Source organism: Solea solea, chromosome 20 (genome assembly GCF_958295425.1).
Source record: "Solea solea chromosome 20, fSolSol10.1, whole genome shotgun sequence".
NCBI classification, from domain to species: Eukaryota; Metazoa; Chordata; class Actinopteri; order Pleuronectiformes; family Soleidae; genus Solea; species Solea solea.
In genome coordinates this window covers 4,348,467-4,367,260 of record NC_081153.1, presented here as the reverse complement: position 1 = coordinate 4,367,260, position 18,794 = coordinate 4,348,467, and the positions used below count along the sequence as shown (strand labels likewise).

The following is an 18,794-nucleotide window of genomic DNA, read 5'->3' as shown; positions in this document are numbered from 1 at the left end:
AAACAAACAAACAAACAATTAAAAGACAAATGTTACACACAAACACAGACACCTGAAGTATTTCTTCCTTAAACCATTACAGACAAATACCGTTGAAAACCTGACCTTAGCAGAAGTAAAAATGCCTATAATATCAGAGCCTGTGTGTAACCTTTTAAATATAATTAAATGTCCATTACATGTTTCCACACAACACTGACTGAGCCTTTCAACTCCACATGACTCTGTTTTTCTCAGTAAAGCGGTGTTTAAATCTCATATGGACACAGGAAGCATAACACAGGCAACAGCAACACTGCGCTAGTAAAGCGATGCAGCTGTAAACAGGTTGGCATATGACTGAAAACACAAGAAATCTCCCACACAAAGTTTCAGATGTGAATTCCACCACTTAATAAAAATGCTTATTGTCCCCCACTGCCACTGTATGCACACACATGCACTCTCAATCAGGTCTATTGTTACATTGGCCTTGTTCTGAAGCAGAGAAAAACCATCAACAACTGAAATGACCAAAGGTTACGCCCTACAGCTTTATTTAAAACTGACTCAACATAAAAATAATCATTGAGCTTTCTTAGAGATAATGTATTATTTAGATATTGATTGAAATCTTACCTGAGGATTCCTTTTTTTTCTTCGTTGAGACATATATTTCGGAAAAATTTCATAATATACATATAGTCACAGCACATTCCAAGTACACTCACATCAATGGCGTCTCTCTCAAAGATGCGGAGCTGCAGGAAGAGCTCCAGCTTGATCTTCCTCTCCTGGAAGAGTTCCTCCATCTGAGCCTGGGCCTCGTCCAGCTGCTGCAGGACGCTCTCGATGTGGTTGATGGAGCTGTTGTGAGGCGTCTTGTTGCTGGAGATGGCCGAGTCCCTGGAACACAAACGCACAATTAAAGCAATAAGCCTTGAGGGGGCAGAACAGTGCACAACCTTTGAAAAATAGCTATTAAAAAAAAACTGTTGGGCATGATGCCAGAGTGAGCTAAACTGCTCTTAAAACTGCGGCATGGCACGATGCTGCCGTGGCTTATGAAGCCGTAATATGGGGAAACCAGCAGTAAAAAGTGATGATCGAATCAAATAGTGGAAAGTTATCAGTTTGTTTTTTTTTACCATATTTTAATTGTAGGAAAGAGAGAAAACATGGTGAGATTGATCAACAAGACAGTTAAAATCACACTCACCACCAGGTGTGGCTGATATTTTTGAGGATAAATGAAAGTCCTACGTTGATCTTAGTTACGGAGGCTTTTGGATTAAAAGTGAGTGAGTGACGTGACACAGGTCGCACAGAGTCTGATTCAAAGTGACGGATGAACTCGTCACTCGTAGGCTCACTGAAGTCAGTGCGAGTGAGCAAGGAGGGTCGAGGTCAGACGCATTTTCAAGTGACTTTGAGTCGAGTTGATGAATCAGTTTGACAGATGCACTCCCACACTCAAAAGCACAGTCATGTGCACGTACACGCTTCAGCAAAAGGTGTGTGTGTGCGTGTAGAGTTACAGTTGCCTCCCAGAAGGTTCAGACCGACACACAATTAAGACACGCGCTTATAAAAGAGGACTTATGTAAGAATTCTCTGTGGAGCCAATACACCAGGGATAGAGGGATGGAGAGGAAGAAGAAAGAGAGACGGAGATAAAAAAAAACAAGGGGTGGGCAAAGAGGGAGGGAGGGAGAAGAGGGACTGAAACATCCTCTCTACAAAAATAGTAAATGAAAATGAGGGTCAATTGCATCCTCTCAGCTTTTTTTGTTCTTCGCGCATCCAATCGTTGTCCTTTCAAAATTAGCGACAGAATAACTCACATCCTACTTCACATTTATACACTTTTTTGATTCTAAATCGCTCCGCGACAGATTATATTCTGCCAAAGCTCTGTTTAATATTAAGCATGCGGAATGCGACCTAAAAATAGGTCGAGCTAAAAACGTGTGCTTTTTTTTTCCTTCTTTTTATATTTTTGGTAACTGTTTTTTTAGTTTTTGTTACTACTTTCGTTCAGAGGTGTACAAACAAACTGTGGCCTAATTCCTGTTCACAATCACAGCTGGCTACTTTCTCAGCAACTATTTTAAGCCACATATTTTGAGGTCAGTTTATTTATTTTACTTTATGACTGTTACATTCATCCACTTCGTTTTTTGTTTCACAGAGGCTGACATTTAAAACTTGTTTCCCCATCGTCGTCAAAGGAAAGATTTTGACCAGTTTTGTTTTACCAACAAAAAAGCAAAGTTGAGCGACTCTCTACCTGAGCTGCTGGATGAGGTCTTCTCCCTCCTTGATGACATTGACAGTGACCTGCAGTGTGGTCTGCTGCTGTTGACCAAAGCGTTTGATCAGATCCTGGACGGCCTCCACAGACTCTGCGTAAACATCGTCCAGCAACTCCTTCTGGAGCTCCTCCAGCCACGTCCACAGCTACAGGAGCACAGTTATTAGCTCGATATGTCTCTCTTTTTTCTGTGAGTCACAGAACAGCACTGTTGTTATGAATATACACGGTAACTGCAACAGATAAGGTTGTTGTTGTTTTTGTTTTTTAGGCAGGCTTGTGTGAAATGTGTATTTTCTTACTCAAAATAAACACAGCACATGTCATTTGGTGGATGTACCGTGTCTCTGAGAGTTTTCTCTCATCAACACATGAAGCAGACAGTAAAACAATCAGAGAAATCACACACATTCCCATTAAAACACATTCATTTTTGGGGTGCATCATATTTAAAAGCAAGTTTTCCCATGTCAGTGTGTTGGTTTTCAAGTCAGATAATCTTATATGTATGTATATATGTATGTATATATGTATGTATATATATATATATAAATATATATATATATATATATATATGAAATATATATAAGAAAATGTACATATGAAGCTAACCAAGAAATGAGAAAATATTGAATAGCCACTAGGTGACTCTGCTAGTTGCATAAAAAAATGAATGAATGAATGAATGAATGAATGAATGAATGCATGCATAAATAAATAAATAAATACATTTATTTGAATGGGAGTAAAAAAAAAAAAGTAAAAGAGAATATGAGCCTAATTCCCACTAGAGCTGCCACTAACAATTATTTTCACAATCGATTAATCTGTCGATTATTTTCTCGATTCATAAAGTAATCGTTTGGTCCATAAATGTCAGAAAATGTTGAAAAATGTCGTTCAGCGTTTGTCAAACCAGGAAATGATGATGTTGTCAAATGTCTCGTTTTGTCCACAAACCAAAATGATACAGTGTTAATGATTTCTTTGTTATGTGGAGCAAATAAACCAGAAAGCTGAAACAAATCAGTTATCTTGTTTTAATAGTGAAAAAAGCTTCAAACCGATTCGATTGTCAAACTAGACAATTCATTTAGTAATCGATCAATAATCGAGTAATTGTTTCAGCTTTAATTCCCACTTGATTTATAATGTCAGAAAACATTTTCCTGACAAGTAAATTGTCTCAATTGCTAGTTTTAGGTCTTCTTTATTAGAAAAAAAAATGTGGATTTTGTAAATGTTGTTCCCATTTAGGAGAGAATGGATTAAAGTTAAAATACAGTATCGTTCAATTCCAGATTGTAATGGCTGACGTCATGGGTCAAGGTTTCCACTTGGGAAGTGGCATAAATACTAATTAATTTGCCAGTAAGAGCTATGTATATGAAGTGAACAGCCACAGAATAGATACAATTTACATAGATGGACCAAAGCTTAGGGATTCAAAAGCTGCTCATCTTAAGTCTACCTTTAACTGACTGTAATCATAAACTGCTCCTTTTTAAAATGGTAAGACTTTGACACAAATGTGGGAAGGTCAATTTAAATATGTGACCGTCTCTGTGTGACTAAATGCAAACGTATCTGTTAATCGTTTTTGCTCCAGCTGAAAGAGCACGGTCAAAGCTCATATCCACACAAACACACCCACCATCCACTTCAGGATTATGTCATCCTCCCTTGCCTACCTCTTTGACGTGTGTGTGGAAGGCGACAGACATGTCCAGCAGTACTTTGCGCTGCTCCACGCGGCGCACAAAGTCCTGGATCCTGTCTTCGAGCTGGTGGGCGGCCTGGTAGATCTCCTCTGGGTCGCACTCACCCGTCTGGGCCAGCTGCTCGGCCGCCTCCAGCAGCTTGTCGGCATTGGTGTACGTGTTCTGCGAACACAGACGGATTAGTCCGGGAAGACAATGTAATGTGAGCAAAGATGTCTCTCAAAAATTAAGCAAAGAGAGACGAGTTTGTGTCGAGGCAGGGGGAGAAATGAAGAACAGGATATGCAGCAGATGTGTGTACACCGACAGAGTCAGTGATAGCGGAGCTGCACTGAGTGACAGCAGAGCGGAAACAGTGACAGTAAGTGGATGAAGGTGAGATAAAGGGGAAGAGAAAGATGCTGCAGAAACAAATGGCTATAATAAGGTGGTTAAAGTGTAAGCCCCGCACTATAAGCATTAAATGCAAAAGAAAATAAATGTTGTTTGAAAGGTGGTAGAAATTAAATGACAGTCTGCTTTTGATATAATTATGTATTGATCTATTTTTTTTATTTTAGTTAATTTCACTTCACTATGTCCTCTTATTAGTTATATTTATTTACTGTTGTGTTACAAGTGCATATTTTTCTCCTGTTTTTGTTTTTTGTTGCTGTTGTTTTCTGTTGAAGCTGTGGTATTACCTCACTGTTGAGATCTGGCATTTCCTCAGTTCTGTTTATTTTGTTATATGTTTAAATGTGTTTTTTTTTTGAGCAGATGCATTCATGAAAACCATAATAATGGCCACAGTGACCACAGTATCATGAGGTGAAGTGGCTCCTCCTCCAGTCACATGAGAATAATCCATAACACTCAAACTTAAACAGCAATACCAAGAGAAATGTAACATTACAAACATAATAAAACCTTTTTGAAGCTCAATTTGAAACTGCCTAAAATACACGAAACAATCGAGCTGTAGATTTTAGAGTCGTTTTCTTGTGGTTGTGGTTAGAACTGATCTGATCAAACACAGATAAACAACAAGTGATAATAGAAATAAAAGTACCTGTGCCACTTCCTCAAAGTCTTCATGCCGTTTCTGTAGCGCTCGGGCTCGATGGAGGGACTTTCCCACACCGGTGTGTTTGCTGAGGAAGGCCTCGCCGTGGTTCTCTATCCAGTCCAGCACCTGTGCAGTGAGACCCCACGTTAAAAAGAGAGAGAGGCACATGAAAACACGCAGCCCTGCTCTGTGTCCTTCACAGTCCTGATAAGAGACACAGCATCTGCATGGACATATGACCCAATTCAATTGCCATAGCAACAGTTGCCATACCGACATTCTCCAGAATGCCCAGGATTTTTTGGACATTATGCAACCGTCACATTTTCATATTGAATCGTTTGATTATGGCAGCCTCATTACGGCTGTGTTCAAGCTATTTTTTTTTTCCTGCAGAGAAAAGATTTACATTTCAGGTTTTTGTCCAACACTTCTTTCCACAGAAATGCAACGATGAAGAGGTTACAGCAACTTTGCTCAAGGACAATTTGATAGGAAACATGGCTGCTGCTGCTGCTGGGATCAAACCCTCTATTAAGAGCACAATCCTTCTATCCAGCACGCTACCCTGCCATTTTCAAATTATTGTCTAATCCTTGCATGGTATACTGAGGAGGGAAAAAAATTGGTCCTAGAATGATGTGTTTTTAACAAATGTGTGCATGCATAAAAACAAAATCATTCAGTATATACAGCATGTGTGTGTGTGTGTGTGTGTGTGTTTGTACCTGCTGGACATCCTGCTGAAAGACGCAGAGCTGCAGACGCTGGTGCAGACGCACTTTGCGGTGCTGCCAGATGTTTTCCAGCTGTCTCTGGTGGTGCAGCACCTCGTGGATGATGTCCAGGACGTGGTGCACCGCTTTTGAGTAGTTCGCCGATGCCGTCAGTGAATCGGCACCGCCTGGGGTCAAAGGACGCTGCAGTTTGTCCAGTAGGGCTTTGCCGTCTTGGCTCACCTGAGGTCACAAAATTGATTTACTTTGCAGCCACTTCACATTTTTGCAAAACAGCCAAAAGGTATAAACTAATATTTGACTTGACTGGCAAATACAAATATCATCCAAATATAAATGGATGAATGCCTGAGAAAGCCCACACAAAAAAATTGAGAAATGATCTCTCCACTGTCCAGTTATACTGTGTAATTAGCCATTTATTTGAAATGCACAGCTGTACCGTGCAGACATCAACACGAAAACCTTTTATTTGGACACAAAAACTCCATTAAAAGTGCTGCAACTGCTGCAGAAAAACACACAGCATGACAGAGATGAATGATTCATGATAAAAACACAATAAAATGTATAAAGCCATAAAGGTGCATGGATCAATGACTGTCAAAGGGAACTTTGTGTTGAAAGTTTACACCAACAAAGTCGCCATAGTTACGATCCATACAATATGGACACACGCAGCCTTAATCCTTTCATATCTTTTTCTATGTACACAAGTATTAAGTGTGATGTTACCTCAGAATAGGCAGCGGTGATGTGTTCGTACAGGCCTTGGTGATGGTGAATGGCGTCCTCGAGGTCTTGCAGCTCGGAGGGCAGATCCACCTCGCCACACGCCTTGCACCACGAGTCCACGTTACTCATGTACTGCAGGGTGAGAAACGCACTCGCACTTAGTCAAACTGCCACTCGAACGCTGAGCATTTCACCAGAGAGACACTGGTTTACACACACACACACACGTACATCCTTATATTCCTCCCAGAAGTCACATGCTAGTCAGATGCTCCACATCAAGCCTATATTTTTCTGAGGAGCGATGCTATTTTTGGGTCTGAAAGTGCAGAAATATCTTTTGCGCATGGCTATGAGCGCCTCTGAAAACCTTATCAGAGAAATATCTGTGGCTGAATGTGATGTTTTGGTGACTTCCTGGAACATTCTGTAATACTCCTGAGGGAGGGAAGGGGAAAAACAACAACAACAAAGTCATCTTTAGTGATCTTTATATTATTACTCCATGATTACACATCTCCCAAACGATATATGTGAAGAGTAGTTAAAAGTTGAGGTGAAATCTGTTGGGGGGGTGCAGTTTGCGTGATGACACCAGTATTCCAGGTCGGAAAAGTTTCCCAGTTGGAAAAGCGTTTGCCATTGATCATTCCATAGTGGCCGGGGCTAATGAGCACAGACATCACTGCAGATAACAAATGCACATTTATTGTGTATATAATTATGCAAATTTGTGTTAATGCTATGCATATGTCTGGCTTTTGTAGAATTAATGAAGCCAAATTGGTATTTTTACAACCCAGATATGGTAAACATGTACCTCTGTGTGAATCATTACAAGAGAGAATATGTATAGAATCTTAAAGCTACATAATGTAGGATAAATAATGTCTCCAACAGGGTGAATGGCAAGTGTACATCGCACATTTCAGATCACAAAAAAGTACTACAACATTCTACTTTACCGCACACGTGACCAACTCACCTGGTCACATTTCTGGTGGAAGCTCGCCGACATCTCTAGCAGCGTGCTGCGCTCGTCCAGTGCGGCGGCAAACGCCTTCCACTCCTGTTCCAGCTGGCCCGAGATCTGCTTGATCTGCTGGGAAGCGTAGTGACCCGACTCCAGCAGCCGGTTACCGACCGACATGATGCGGTTGATGTTCACATATACGTTCTGTGCAGCAGCAGCAGAGGGAGGGGAAGAGAGACCAAGAGTTAAAGTGAGGGTTGTGGATAAATTCATACCTATCAGAGGCTGACAAGGAGTTAAAAATATTTTTGAAGAAGTGGTAATAGGGATTAAATTGAAAGTTGTGTGTGTGTGTGTGTTTCATAATGCTTACGCAAGTTTGACTCTAGATAACTTAATGCTTAATGCCTGGTTCTGCTGTGTTAAGTGCACACAAGCAGAGGCATCTTTAAACTAACACTAAAACACAAGGTGAAAGGTTGACACTAAGTGAATTAACTGTGTGACAATAGTCCGTGAGTGTGTGTGTGTCTTACCATGCAGTTCATAGCAAAGTGGTTGTGCTGGGTTTGCAGCTCTGTAGCGTGGGGGTGGTTGTTGCCAATCTCTGTGTAGCCTGCCAGGAACAAACCCTTGTTGTGCGTGATCCAGTCAAACATCTGAGGCATGGGGATGACATGAGTAGAAAGACACACACACAAACACAAACACACACAGACACACACACGGGGGGAAAAAAAAAAAAAGAAGAAAATTAAGCCAATTGTAAACTAAGTGAATGAAAACACATAAACATAAAGGTATTGGAGGCACTGTTTACTTTCACAGATCATCGCCGGAGCAGGTAAAAACAAACAGCTCACACTTGGACTGCAGCATGCTCAGAGTTGTTGTCTTTTCAAGCCATAATACAGAGAAATGGACTCTCCCTCTATCAAAAGTAGCCTCTCAGGCTCTCCTACAGAACAACTGTGGTGTCCTAGCAACAAGCTCCTACTACCGCAGTGTATCCAAGACTGCAGCTCTCCCTTTCTCTCTCTCTCTGCTGCTGCTGCTGCAATCTGCTATTTTATTCCCCTCATTTCAAACATGCATATCTAAATATCTCTCTCCGTCTCCTTCTGACTTGGTGCGGCGGCTGTCATCACCTGCACTGACAGCTGAGGGGCAGCCAGAGTAGGCGGCTGTGCACCTGCATCTCTCACCTAAGGATGATGTGGTAGAGGCTGTTTTTTTAGGAATGTCCCAATCACAATCTCAAAGTATCGGATCTGAGCCGATCATTTACTCCAGCGGTGGCTGTAGACCACTTGATTGATAATGGCCAGGTAATTCATGTAGCTCAGCTGTGGAGTGTGGCAGAGCTTTTTATGGGCGCAAACTCAAAATGGCATCTATTTCATATTACCTATTATTTGATAGGTTTAATACAATGCCTCGTTTTTGATCTGCTCTGATTCGCTGTGGCGAGAGAGAGCAGTGGCAAAAGTCTGTTCTTCTTTCTCTCTAAACTTGCTCTGTTATCTGGGCCAGTACAAGTACTGGATCAGAAAAAGATGGGATCAGTATGAGAGTACACAAAACTGATGGGGATATCCACAACTGTTTTAATTAAAATGTTGAATCACACCACTTTCTGAGGGGCAAAAGGGGGGGACATGCATTCATACAGAGCATAAATCAATGCTTCTCTGTGGGTGTAATTGGGTCTGTTTCTATTGGCAGATGCCCGCCCTACAGTGATCACCAACAGCGGTTATAGATTACCACTACATGGCTGCTCACGCTGAACATCACTGAACATGTTCAGCTCACGCTCCACCCCCCCCCCCCCCCGTCGCCTGTCTCCCTCCTACCACCAACCTTCTCTGCATCCTGCTCAAAGAGGCGGAGCTGAAAGCACTGGTCGAGCTGGAGCTTGCGGATGTGCCAGGCCTGGTGGAGGTGCTGTCGGGTGGAGTGCAGCTTGTCCAGGAGCTGGGTGATGCGCGGCACAAGGCCCTGGGTGTCGGCGTTGCACACCCCTCCGCTGGTACTGTTGCTGCCGCCGCTGCCACCACTGCTGCCGTTGCGGTTGGAGAAGGACTCGCTGCTCTGGATGCGCTGCAGTAACCTGGAAGTGGATTTAGTATGTTTAGTACCACAGGAATCATTTATTGCAGTATTCAAGGACTTGCAGCTTATTTTTACAACGTCTAGAAGCCCTTTTTAGCATTGTGTACAACTGTAGAGTGGGGCTCTGGAGGCTTTTTTTTCCTTTTAATGTTGCTGCGTTATAAATATTTCATTGCAGTTGTTTTTTTGCTGCTATCATTTACCAAAGGGCATATGATATGTTTATCGTTTTCTGTCCATAAAAGGAGCTTAAAAGCACAACTAACTGGTGCATTCAACTTTTTCTCAGGTGCCAAAATTTAATTTTATTCTTCTGACATTTAAAATAATAATCATCATTATTGGCAAATTTGAAAAGCTTGTAATGTAATACCATATTCCAAAAACAGGTTTTACATGATTATAAAGTGATGAACAAAGATAGACAGAGCAAAATGCAGCAAGAAGTAAAGCTCCCACAGTCTGCTCACCTCTGTCCCTCAGTGTCGAGCTCCTCTATTGGGGCTTTTATGACTTTCTTCTTCAGGGTGGCGTGCTCTTCTATCATCCTCCTGGCTCCGTCCAGGTCTTGGGGAAAATCTTTCCTCGACACCGTTTCCTGCATCTCCTCTAGCCGGGCTAACATCTGTGTGGCGTGACCCGAGAATTCCTCAAACGCCACACGTACCTGCAAACAAAAACAAGACAGAAAATTATACTATGAATACCAATAAGTTAATATGCAACAGTAGCGTTAACAATAGCTGACTTTGACACTTTGTTTCTCGTCTTGCTCACTGCTCATCGATGATTCTTTTGCAGTTGAATGACACAGGGGGATTTAAGGGGGTAGATTTATAGAGTCTAGAGTACAGCTTTGACTGACAGCATGGATAGGCTCGCTGACCTCTATCCACTCTTCATGGTTGTAGTCCAGACTGCCGTCGAAGTCTGCCGTCAGCTGGGAGGGGTCCACGACCTTTGTCAGGCCCTCTAGTGACACCATGGTGGTCTGCATGGAAAAAAGGTGGAGGCAAAAAATGTTAAAGAGAGGAAGCTTCCAATTATATAATTCAGCTGAGAGCTACTGTCCTATATACTATTGACATTGTTATTTAGAGACAACATGACAAACGTAGTAACTCATTTTCTTATGAACTCCCAGACAGCTTTATAATTACCAGCAGAGACTGTGCAATTAATCATTTCATCCATCAACGGCACGACTTAAACAAATAACATCCTGAAAACATCGTAGAGCAACTGCTAAAACATTGTCTTTAGTGAATCCTGTATCGTCGACCAAAAAAAACTCTTGCTCGCACGATGGACACACATACAGTCTTCTCTTTGATCATCCGCACCTCGCACTGAAGTGAAATAAAAGACCTCAGCGCAGAACAATTAACGATATCATCTTCAAACGATACAGCGAGGAAATGTCTCCCTGTTTGGTTTCAGTGCCTCAGTGTTTCTGCTCAGCCACCTCCACACAACACCCCCACACACATGGCCAGAGATGGATGGAGAAAGAACGACTACGGCTACATAGCTCTGTGTGGGCCTCACAATGCAGAGACGCACACTTTTGTCCTTGGGGGTGAAGAAGCGCTGTGGCTCCTGTCACTGGAAAACACACTGAAACTGTGTTTGTCTTCATTATTGTTCACGTTAAGAGATTTGCACTCTGTTAATTGGTGAAAAAGAGAAGACTGTGATTACACCTAAGATTACATCAAGAGGCTTCCTGCACTATGGCTCTCTGCTTCTTTCCTTTCAGCGTCAAATGAAGGGAAAGAGGGGAAGATATTGTACGTATACACGTGCATTCCCCATCAGGTGTCCAAGCAACACTCCCACATCAAATTGTCTTCAGGACTCCAGACGACATCGTTAATGTGCATATGTGTCAGATTAGGCACGTACATGAAAACGGAGTCACTCGCAAAATGCATATTCAGTGCAGTCAAATCAATGTCTGTGTGGGATGGCAGCGCAGCTGGTGATAATTGTAGCCTGCAATAATCAATATGGTGTCATCAGACAAGAGGACACTTCTGTGTGTATAGACATGTGAGTGATCAGAACAATTTCCATGCCAGCTTTAGTCGGAGAAAAAGAAATAACTTGCAGTACGTGAACCATATTGTGGAGAAACCCAAGAACCTTATTTTCAGAAAAAAACATAATCCTCCGACATTACATACAGCACATGTGCTTATACCAGACCCATGCCTCACTATCAGCACCGAGAAGCAGATCATTGTGATAATAACAAGTGACAAATCAAACAGGAGGACGGAACGTTTCTGTGTAGTCAACATGAGGGAGAGTTTACTAAACAGGCTCCAATTCAATGGAATGATTCTAAAGCAAAAAAACATGCACAAATAGAACCCATACTGTGGTATTTTTACAAGTGAGCACATTAGAGCACATCTCTGTGCTGATTTATAGGCGTGAAATGACCAGAGCGTTAAAAATGAGCCGCTTTCTTTGAACACATCACTTAATTAGCTGTGAAAAATGTGATGCAACCCTCGACTGACGGTGTCACATGTGTCGTTGTGATCTGCTGTGTGCCCGTTTTAGGTCGAAATGTAATGAATTTTCTCCTCTGGTAGACAGCTGGCTGGTGATGAACAAGTCCAAAGCAGTGGAGAGTGGAAAATGGTGAAATGTACCAACAACGAGCAGCTCAGGGGAACAGTGGTCATTATCACAGCTCAGCTGAAAGCAAACTGAGGAGGAATGCTTTGTATTTATCTATTTATTTACTTTTAAAACACTCCGTATCAGTCAGCCTTTATGATTTACTATAGCATGCTAAGAAGTCTGTCTTTAATCAGATAAAAAAAAGTAGAAAATCCCAGGTTCTCTGGTAGGAAATTGAATAAATCAATGATTTATCTGTAACGGAGGCGAGGTTTGAAACAATGAACGACAGAGAAGTGCTGCTTAAGCATTTTCATTAACAACCAAGTTGGCTGCCAGAGGTGCAGGGAGGTGGGACCATTATATAAACTAGGCAGTTTATATTCTGAAAAGAATATAATTACAGTAATGAAGGTAAAACGCTCAACGACATAAGGTCACACTGACTAGTTGGAGGTCTACCCAAATTTTGGTCGGTGACAGATGGTTTCACACCTCTTTAAAAATGTTATTTGTCTGATGAACCACAGTCAAATTACAATTACTTGTCAATCTTTTCCACTACTCACCTCAAATTCAAACTTGGAGCTGCCAAAATTGGTCCTCTGCTTCTGCCAGAAGTTGTCCGGTTTGATGATGAGGGCGACGTGGATGCAGGATGGGAACGACTCCTGCAGGATCTTCAGCAGCGGCTTGATGCTGTCCCACTTGGAGCCGCGCATATCAACGATGACCGTGAAGCCATGTTTACACACCTCCTCACTGCGAATGGATAGGGATCGAGGTCAGCGAGTGTAGGAGGAATTAGAAAGAAAAGAAGAGGAGGGAGGGAGGACATGAGGGAGGGAGGGGCAGAGAGAGCGAGAGAGAGAGAGAGAGAGAGAGAGAGAGAGAGAGTATAATCCAGCAGAGAGATGAGATGAGATAGATGACGGGTGTGGGAAAGGATGAGTGAGGGATGATGTAGAGAAAAGTGGGAAGAGGGCGATAGAAATGAAAAAGAGAATCAAAACAGGGAGATGACGCATTTTCTATACTGTGAGAAGCCTACGCAGTAAACACACCCACCCACCCACACCCACACACACACACACACACACACACTGAGAAACCTGTGACAAATGACTCACAAATGTGTGCAGAAATATAAAAACACAAATCAGCACATTTGTGCATCAGCAAACCTAATTCCCTGTGGTGCTTCGGTCTTATACACACACATAAACACACACTTGTAAGAGCAAAATAATATTTGCTGTTTGCTTTCATACCCATATCGTTGCCACCAATTAATTCACAATCCTGGATTGTATTTTTGAGCATTAAGTAAAATACTAATCCTTCTCCAGCTCTTTTTTTTTTAAACCATAATAATCTAATGTCCTTCTGTTATTGCATCATTAAATCCATCTGTCCTGTGTTTCCAAAACCTCTCCATCTCTTTATAACAGCCTGTCACTGGAGTAGACAGCGAGTGTACAGATGTTGCCTCTCCCAAAATAGTACACCACCTTCGTTTGACAACAGACGCATAGTTAAGAGGTTTTTTGTTTGTTTGTTTTTTTTAAAAAAAAAGATGCAAAAGCGCCACGATGACTGTTGACGTTTCTAGTCCATTAAAGACATACGAGAGGAGAATTTACATCCATTTTAAACCGTGATGACAGAGTTTGGGGAGATGAGACTAGATGTGGAGAGGATGGATGGATGGATTAAGATGGATGGATGGACGGATGAGGCAGGTGCAGGATTAGAGCGAGGAGTAAACAGAGCTTTTACCTGCGAGGTTGTAGAGCTACTCGTGCCAGTGACTGCTGCTGCTGCTGCTGCACTGCTCCAGCTACTGCGACACTTTGTTTTGCTTTCTCACACACACATACACACACACAGACGCTTCCTCGCTCGCTCGCTCACTCACTCACTCCCCCCTTGCTCGCTCACACACACCTCCTCACACATGCGCTCTCTGCTCCCGCCTCTCTCTACTGTTTTCTCTCGTTTGATCCCTCCTTCGCGCTCTCCTTTTGTTATTTTGTTACGCATCCCTGTCTCAGCCCGGGCACCCCCTCCTTCTCCTCCTTCTCATCCTCCTCTACGTCTCAGCATTGTCTCGTAATGTCTCCAAAACTGATTATTGGCAGTGATGAAGCTGCAGCAAACTAACCAGTCCTGATTCTGAATAATTATTTTTTCTCTCCTCCCTCTTTGGCTGCTCACATGCTCGTTTCAGCTCTCTCACGTGATTGCTTAGAGTGCATCATCCACTTACTCAGTATGTGCGAGTGAGTGTGTGTCAAGATATCGCTTTTTCTAAAACATGTAAATAAGAATGACGCTGATTGCGCTCACACACAGCACACGGAATAAAACGTGTGTAACTGATGTGTAACCTGGGGATGCCGGCGAGGTAGGCGATCAGTCTCCTCAGGTCGTCCGTTCGTATTCTGTCGTGGTTGCTGCGTGACGGAAACGTTAATACTGGACCACCTCGTCTGTCTCTGCCGCCTGGGAACAGAGAGACACACACAGTGAGAACATGACACATCACAACCAAAACCCTGCTATTACAATCTAAAAAAACTCAGTATACTCTAATACAGCAAAAAGCTTTTCTACATTACCTCAGTGTTATATTTGTTTCACTGTCTTGGCATAAATCTAACAAGCTGATTCAATAAGTGTGTGATAGGCCTGTGGCTCGACAAGTCTGAGATGCTGAGCCCGCTAAATTAAATGCTTTTGGCAAGAGATGTACAATTGATTTCATTTTTTTATTTTATTTGCTAGACTAAAACTAATGGGGAGCGATTTAATAATACAAGAGAGAGAGACTCCAAAGAAAACCCCAAACAGAAGAATACTGTGTGTAATTAAACTAAAATGATGAAAAAAAAAAAAATTCTGGGAAAGGAATCATTTATTCTATTTATTTGAATTCACAAAGAAAGAATTGCTGAATGCTGTGTCTACTGTGTCTAATGTTCTACTGTGTATGAAAAGCTGCTTTTGTCCGGTCTAATTAAAGTATATCTGCAGTCTGGAATCGCAGCAACGTATGACTGCACATAGCATAGTCTACAGTAGATATGGTCAAAATATGTTATTGCAATTTGTTTGGGATAAGAAACTTGAAATAATCTTTTTTTTTTTAAAGACAAACTTCAGTTCACAGAGTAATCATTTTTAAACTTGAGGAGCATTGCCACTGAAGCAAAGATGATAAATTAAAGTTATTAAATGTTTCCAACATCAATGCATTACAATTTTAATTGATGATAGAACATGAAACAATAAAAAAAACAATGTAAAGAATTAAAGTTTCAGCCTTTCCAACGACACAGTTTCAAATTGTGCTTTTGATTTAAAAGCAGTTTATTGCTCAGCCATGCAAGCTGGGTTTTGATACTACTGTTTACTAATGTCACATACTCATACTTGATAGCTTTAAATGTCATCAGACAATCTGACCTGATGATAAAAGGTCAGAGGAGGGAAGTGACTCAAATGGATCTTTAACCAAATTTCATGGTCAAGTTTTCCAGTAGTTTGACTAAAACCCACAAATGTGAGCCTCATGACGATGACACTGCCGAAAAAGGTCAGGAGATTATGTCTGAGAAACCATAAACATCTGTACAACAGTTGGTGCCAATGTGTCATATAGCTGTCGATTTAATCTACTGGATAAGTTCATCCCTTGACCTAGCGGTGAGACTAAATTAACGGCCAGAGGAGGAGGAGCAAGGTCAGCAGGATTCATCCTCTAAGGAATCATGAATTTTATCTGTGCAACAGCTTCTTTTTAAATATTATGTAGTCGTTTAAATTGAGTTGGGTAACATCTACTGTTTCCACTGGATCATTGTGCAATTTAATAGTGAACATCTGTTTCAGGGCCGGGGTTAAAAAAAGAGAACAGATTTTTTTATTTGGATCAGAGAGATCCACATATTATAAAACAATTTTTACAGCATTTGTTCTGTGAATATCTCTTTTATAGCTGAAATATCTCTAAATGTATCCATAGTGAACCAAAATTTGAACCATACGGACACAGGAAATCAACAGCGATACCCAGCCTTAATCTGTTCTTATTATTAACAATAATAATAATGATAATAATAATAATATTTTGCACATCATCTCTGATCAGTTGTAGAAAACACAGAGCTGCTTCGGTCACGTGGGAACTTGTAAACACAGCACAGGACTGTGCTCAGCCCACAAATGAGTGTGTTGAGTCGGGTTGCTGTGAACCCGTAGCCTCAGCCCTGTTGCTCAGAGGAGAGAAAATCAAACACTCACGTGGCAAAACAGGCAGACACGAGTGAGGCCGAATAACATGGCCAAATTATTAAGGGGCTGGATCTGGAATAATGGGCTTAGCTCATTTAGCCTGCTTTTCACCAGCAATCCCCCCCCCCTTCTTCATTTAAAGCCCATTACTCCAGCAGCGACTACTATGGGATGCAGAAGCTGACAGTAAGTCATCTCCATGGCAACGCCGTCCTCTCTCTCTCTCTCTCTCTGTCAATTTCTGTCCATTTGTCTGAGTCATTGTATTTCTGCCTGTGACCTTTGCTGCGCGCACATAAGGAGACCAGAGACGAGTGTGCGTGTGCATTACACACTTGCACACACTTATTAATACACATTTCAATAACATTTGTTATTCAATTTGGTACTGCTGCCTGTGACACACTGTGGGTCTGCATGCACATGTAATAATAATACACACAGATATGCATTTAGCCAAACACACACACAGAGCTGAATAATGTTTTTTGTGCCGTACAAATAATCCTACTGGATATTCTTGGCAGTCTGTGTTTCCAGCTTGGGCCTCCTGTGAAGTTTCTCTAGCACAATTCAAGCGTGTGTGTGTGTGTGTGTGTGTGTGTGTGTGTGATATAGTTGAGCCCCCATGGAGACAGCAAAGGCACTGGCAGCTGTAGCTGTCGTTTCTGTAGTCTTGTTGAAAACTGAATAAACAATGGATGTCTGTGTGTCTGTGTATAATGTGTCTTATTTGTGAGTGTGACGAAGGGTCCGGGGGTTAAGTGTCTGCGCCCCAGTGTGACCCCCGATGAGTTTGTTTTGCAGGCAAAGTGCAGCGCGGCTCGTTATCGAGAGGAGCTGCTGCACTGTTTGGGGACAAAAAAACTCAAAACTCAATACAAAACAGACAACTGAGGCTGTGTGATCATGTCTGTGAGAGCAGCCACACGCACCCACTCATATACACTGTACACAAAAATCTTACCTGACAAAAAGGCAACTTTTTCTTTGAGGATGGGAAGCACCTCCATTGCTCTCATCTCCTCATTTCTCCTGAAACCTGCAATAGACAGAAAACAAGGAGAAAGGGAGACTGTGAGGTTTGAATGAAGAATAAAAAGAACTTCCCCTTCCCCTGTTCAGCCTGTTCTTTCACAGCTGATCGGCCGTGACTTCTTTTTATTGGGGGCAGATAATGAAACAGGGGATTGAGTCTCAGTTCAGATTGCTTGCATCATGAGGAAAAAAGTCCCACACTCGCAACATTGAATTCTTCAGGAGCGGAGACTGTGGTTGGAGAAATGGTAATGAGACAAAGTGGGGCCAAATTTGGGGAGAGGGAGTGTGTTGGGGGGTGGGGGGAAACAAGCTGTTGTAGTAGCTCCTCGTGGAGCAGCGGTGAAATGAGGTAAAGCAACATTACACACCTACACACATAGGTAACGGCATTAAGTTAAACCATAACACCATAAAGTACTAACGACGATATTAAGAGGATTCTCATACGGGGAGGAGTCGTCAGATTTTCACATTTACAAGTGTTGAGTCAAGGAAAAAAGGGCTAAATTTATGAGGATTACCACAAGTGAACGTTAATAAGATTAAGCGTCTACAGCCATGCAGGCACCACTGACAGAATATACTCAACGAGAATGGCACTTGCAGCTAAATCAACACAAACATCAACCCAATCACAATTGCCAAGCAGCAAAGTCATTAGGTTTCATTGTCTGTAGAGAATCCACAGACAAACAGCAGATACCACAACATATTAATACCCAAATTAGCCATTTGTAAATTCTATGACTCCAGGCCATTGTCAACTGACTGCAGGTTTTTTTAAAAAAAGGAAGACATCTCAGCCTTTGGAAAAAAAAAAAAAAAAAGCTCCTCTTTACCCTTTTAGACAAATAAGATTTTCCCAGTACTGGCTCTCTAATAACTGTAGCTTTTGGCTGGCAAACATGGACTAGTTTGTTATATGTATATATATATATATATATATATATGTATATGTGTGTGTATATATATATGTATGTGTATACACATATATATATATATATATATATATATATACATATATATACACATATATATATATATATATATATATACATACATATATATATATATATATACATACAAACATATACATATTATATATATTATATATTGAACAGTTGGCATGAGAACCAATGCAAAAACACATAATAGCAATAACCTTAACTATTAACTACTGCCCCCTTCAATGAAAATCAAT

General features: G+C 41.5%; 1 protein-coding gene across 6 annotated transcripts in view; it reads right to left on the bottom strand.

The window, feature by feature from the left end:
• trioa (trio Rho guanine nucleotide exchange factor a) overlaps positions 1 to 18,794 on the bottom strand; it is a 75,090-nt gene that overhangs the window by 25,241 nt on the left and 31,055 nt on the right. For all 6 annotated transcript variants that reach the window (XM_058619852.1, XM_058619848.1, XM_058619849.1 and 3 more), the window contains exons 3-16: positions 17,520 to 17,594; positions 14,647 to 14,761; positions 12,826 to 13,018; positions 10,509 to 10,613; positions 10,093 to 10,289; positions 9,371 to 9,620; positions 8,044 to 8,166; positions 7,520 to 7,711; positions 6,535 to 6,666; positions 5,791 to 6,021; positions 5,066 to 5,188; positions 3,985 to 4,176; positions 2,270 to 2,439; positions 711 to 885 (exon numbers count right to left, since the gene is read on the bottom strand). In XM_058619852.1, coding sequence (XP_058475835.1) covers positions 711 to 885; positions 2,270 to 2,439; positions 3,985 to 4,176; positions 5,066 to 5,188; positions 5,791 to 6,021; positions 6,535 to 6,666; positions 7,520 to 7,711; positions 8,044 to 8,166; positions 9,371 to 9,620; positions 10,093 to 10,289; positions 10,509 to 10,613; positions 12,826 to 13,018; positions 14,647 to 14,761; positions 17,520 to 17,594 — 2,273 coding nt within the window. The remainder of the gene's footprint in view (positions 1 to 710; positions 886 to 2,269; positions 2,440 to 3,984; positions 4,177 to 5,065; positions 5,189 to 5,790; positions 6,022 to 6,534; positions 6,667 to 7,519; positions 7,712 to 8,043; positions 8,167 to 9,370; positions 9,621 to 10,092; positions 10,290 to 10,508; positions 10,614 to 12,825; positions 13,019 to 14,646; positions 14,762 to 17,519; positions 17,595 to 18,794) is intronic.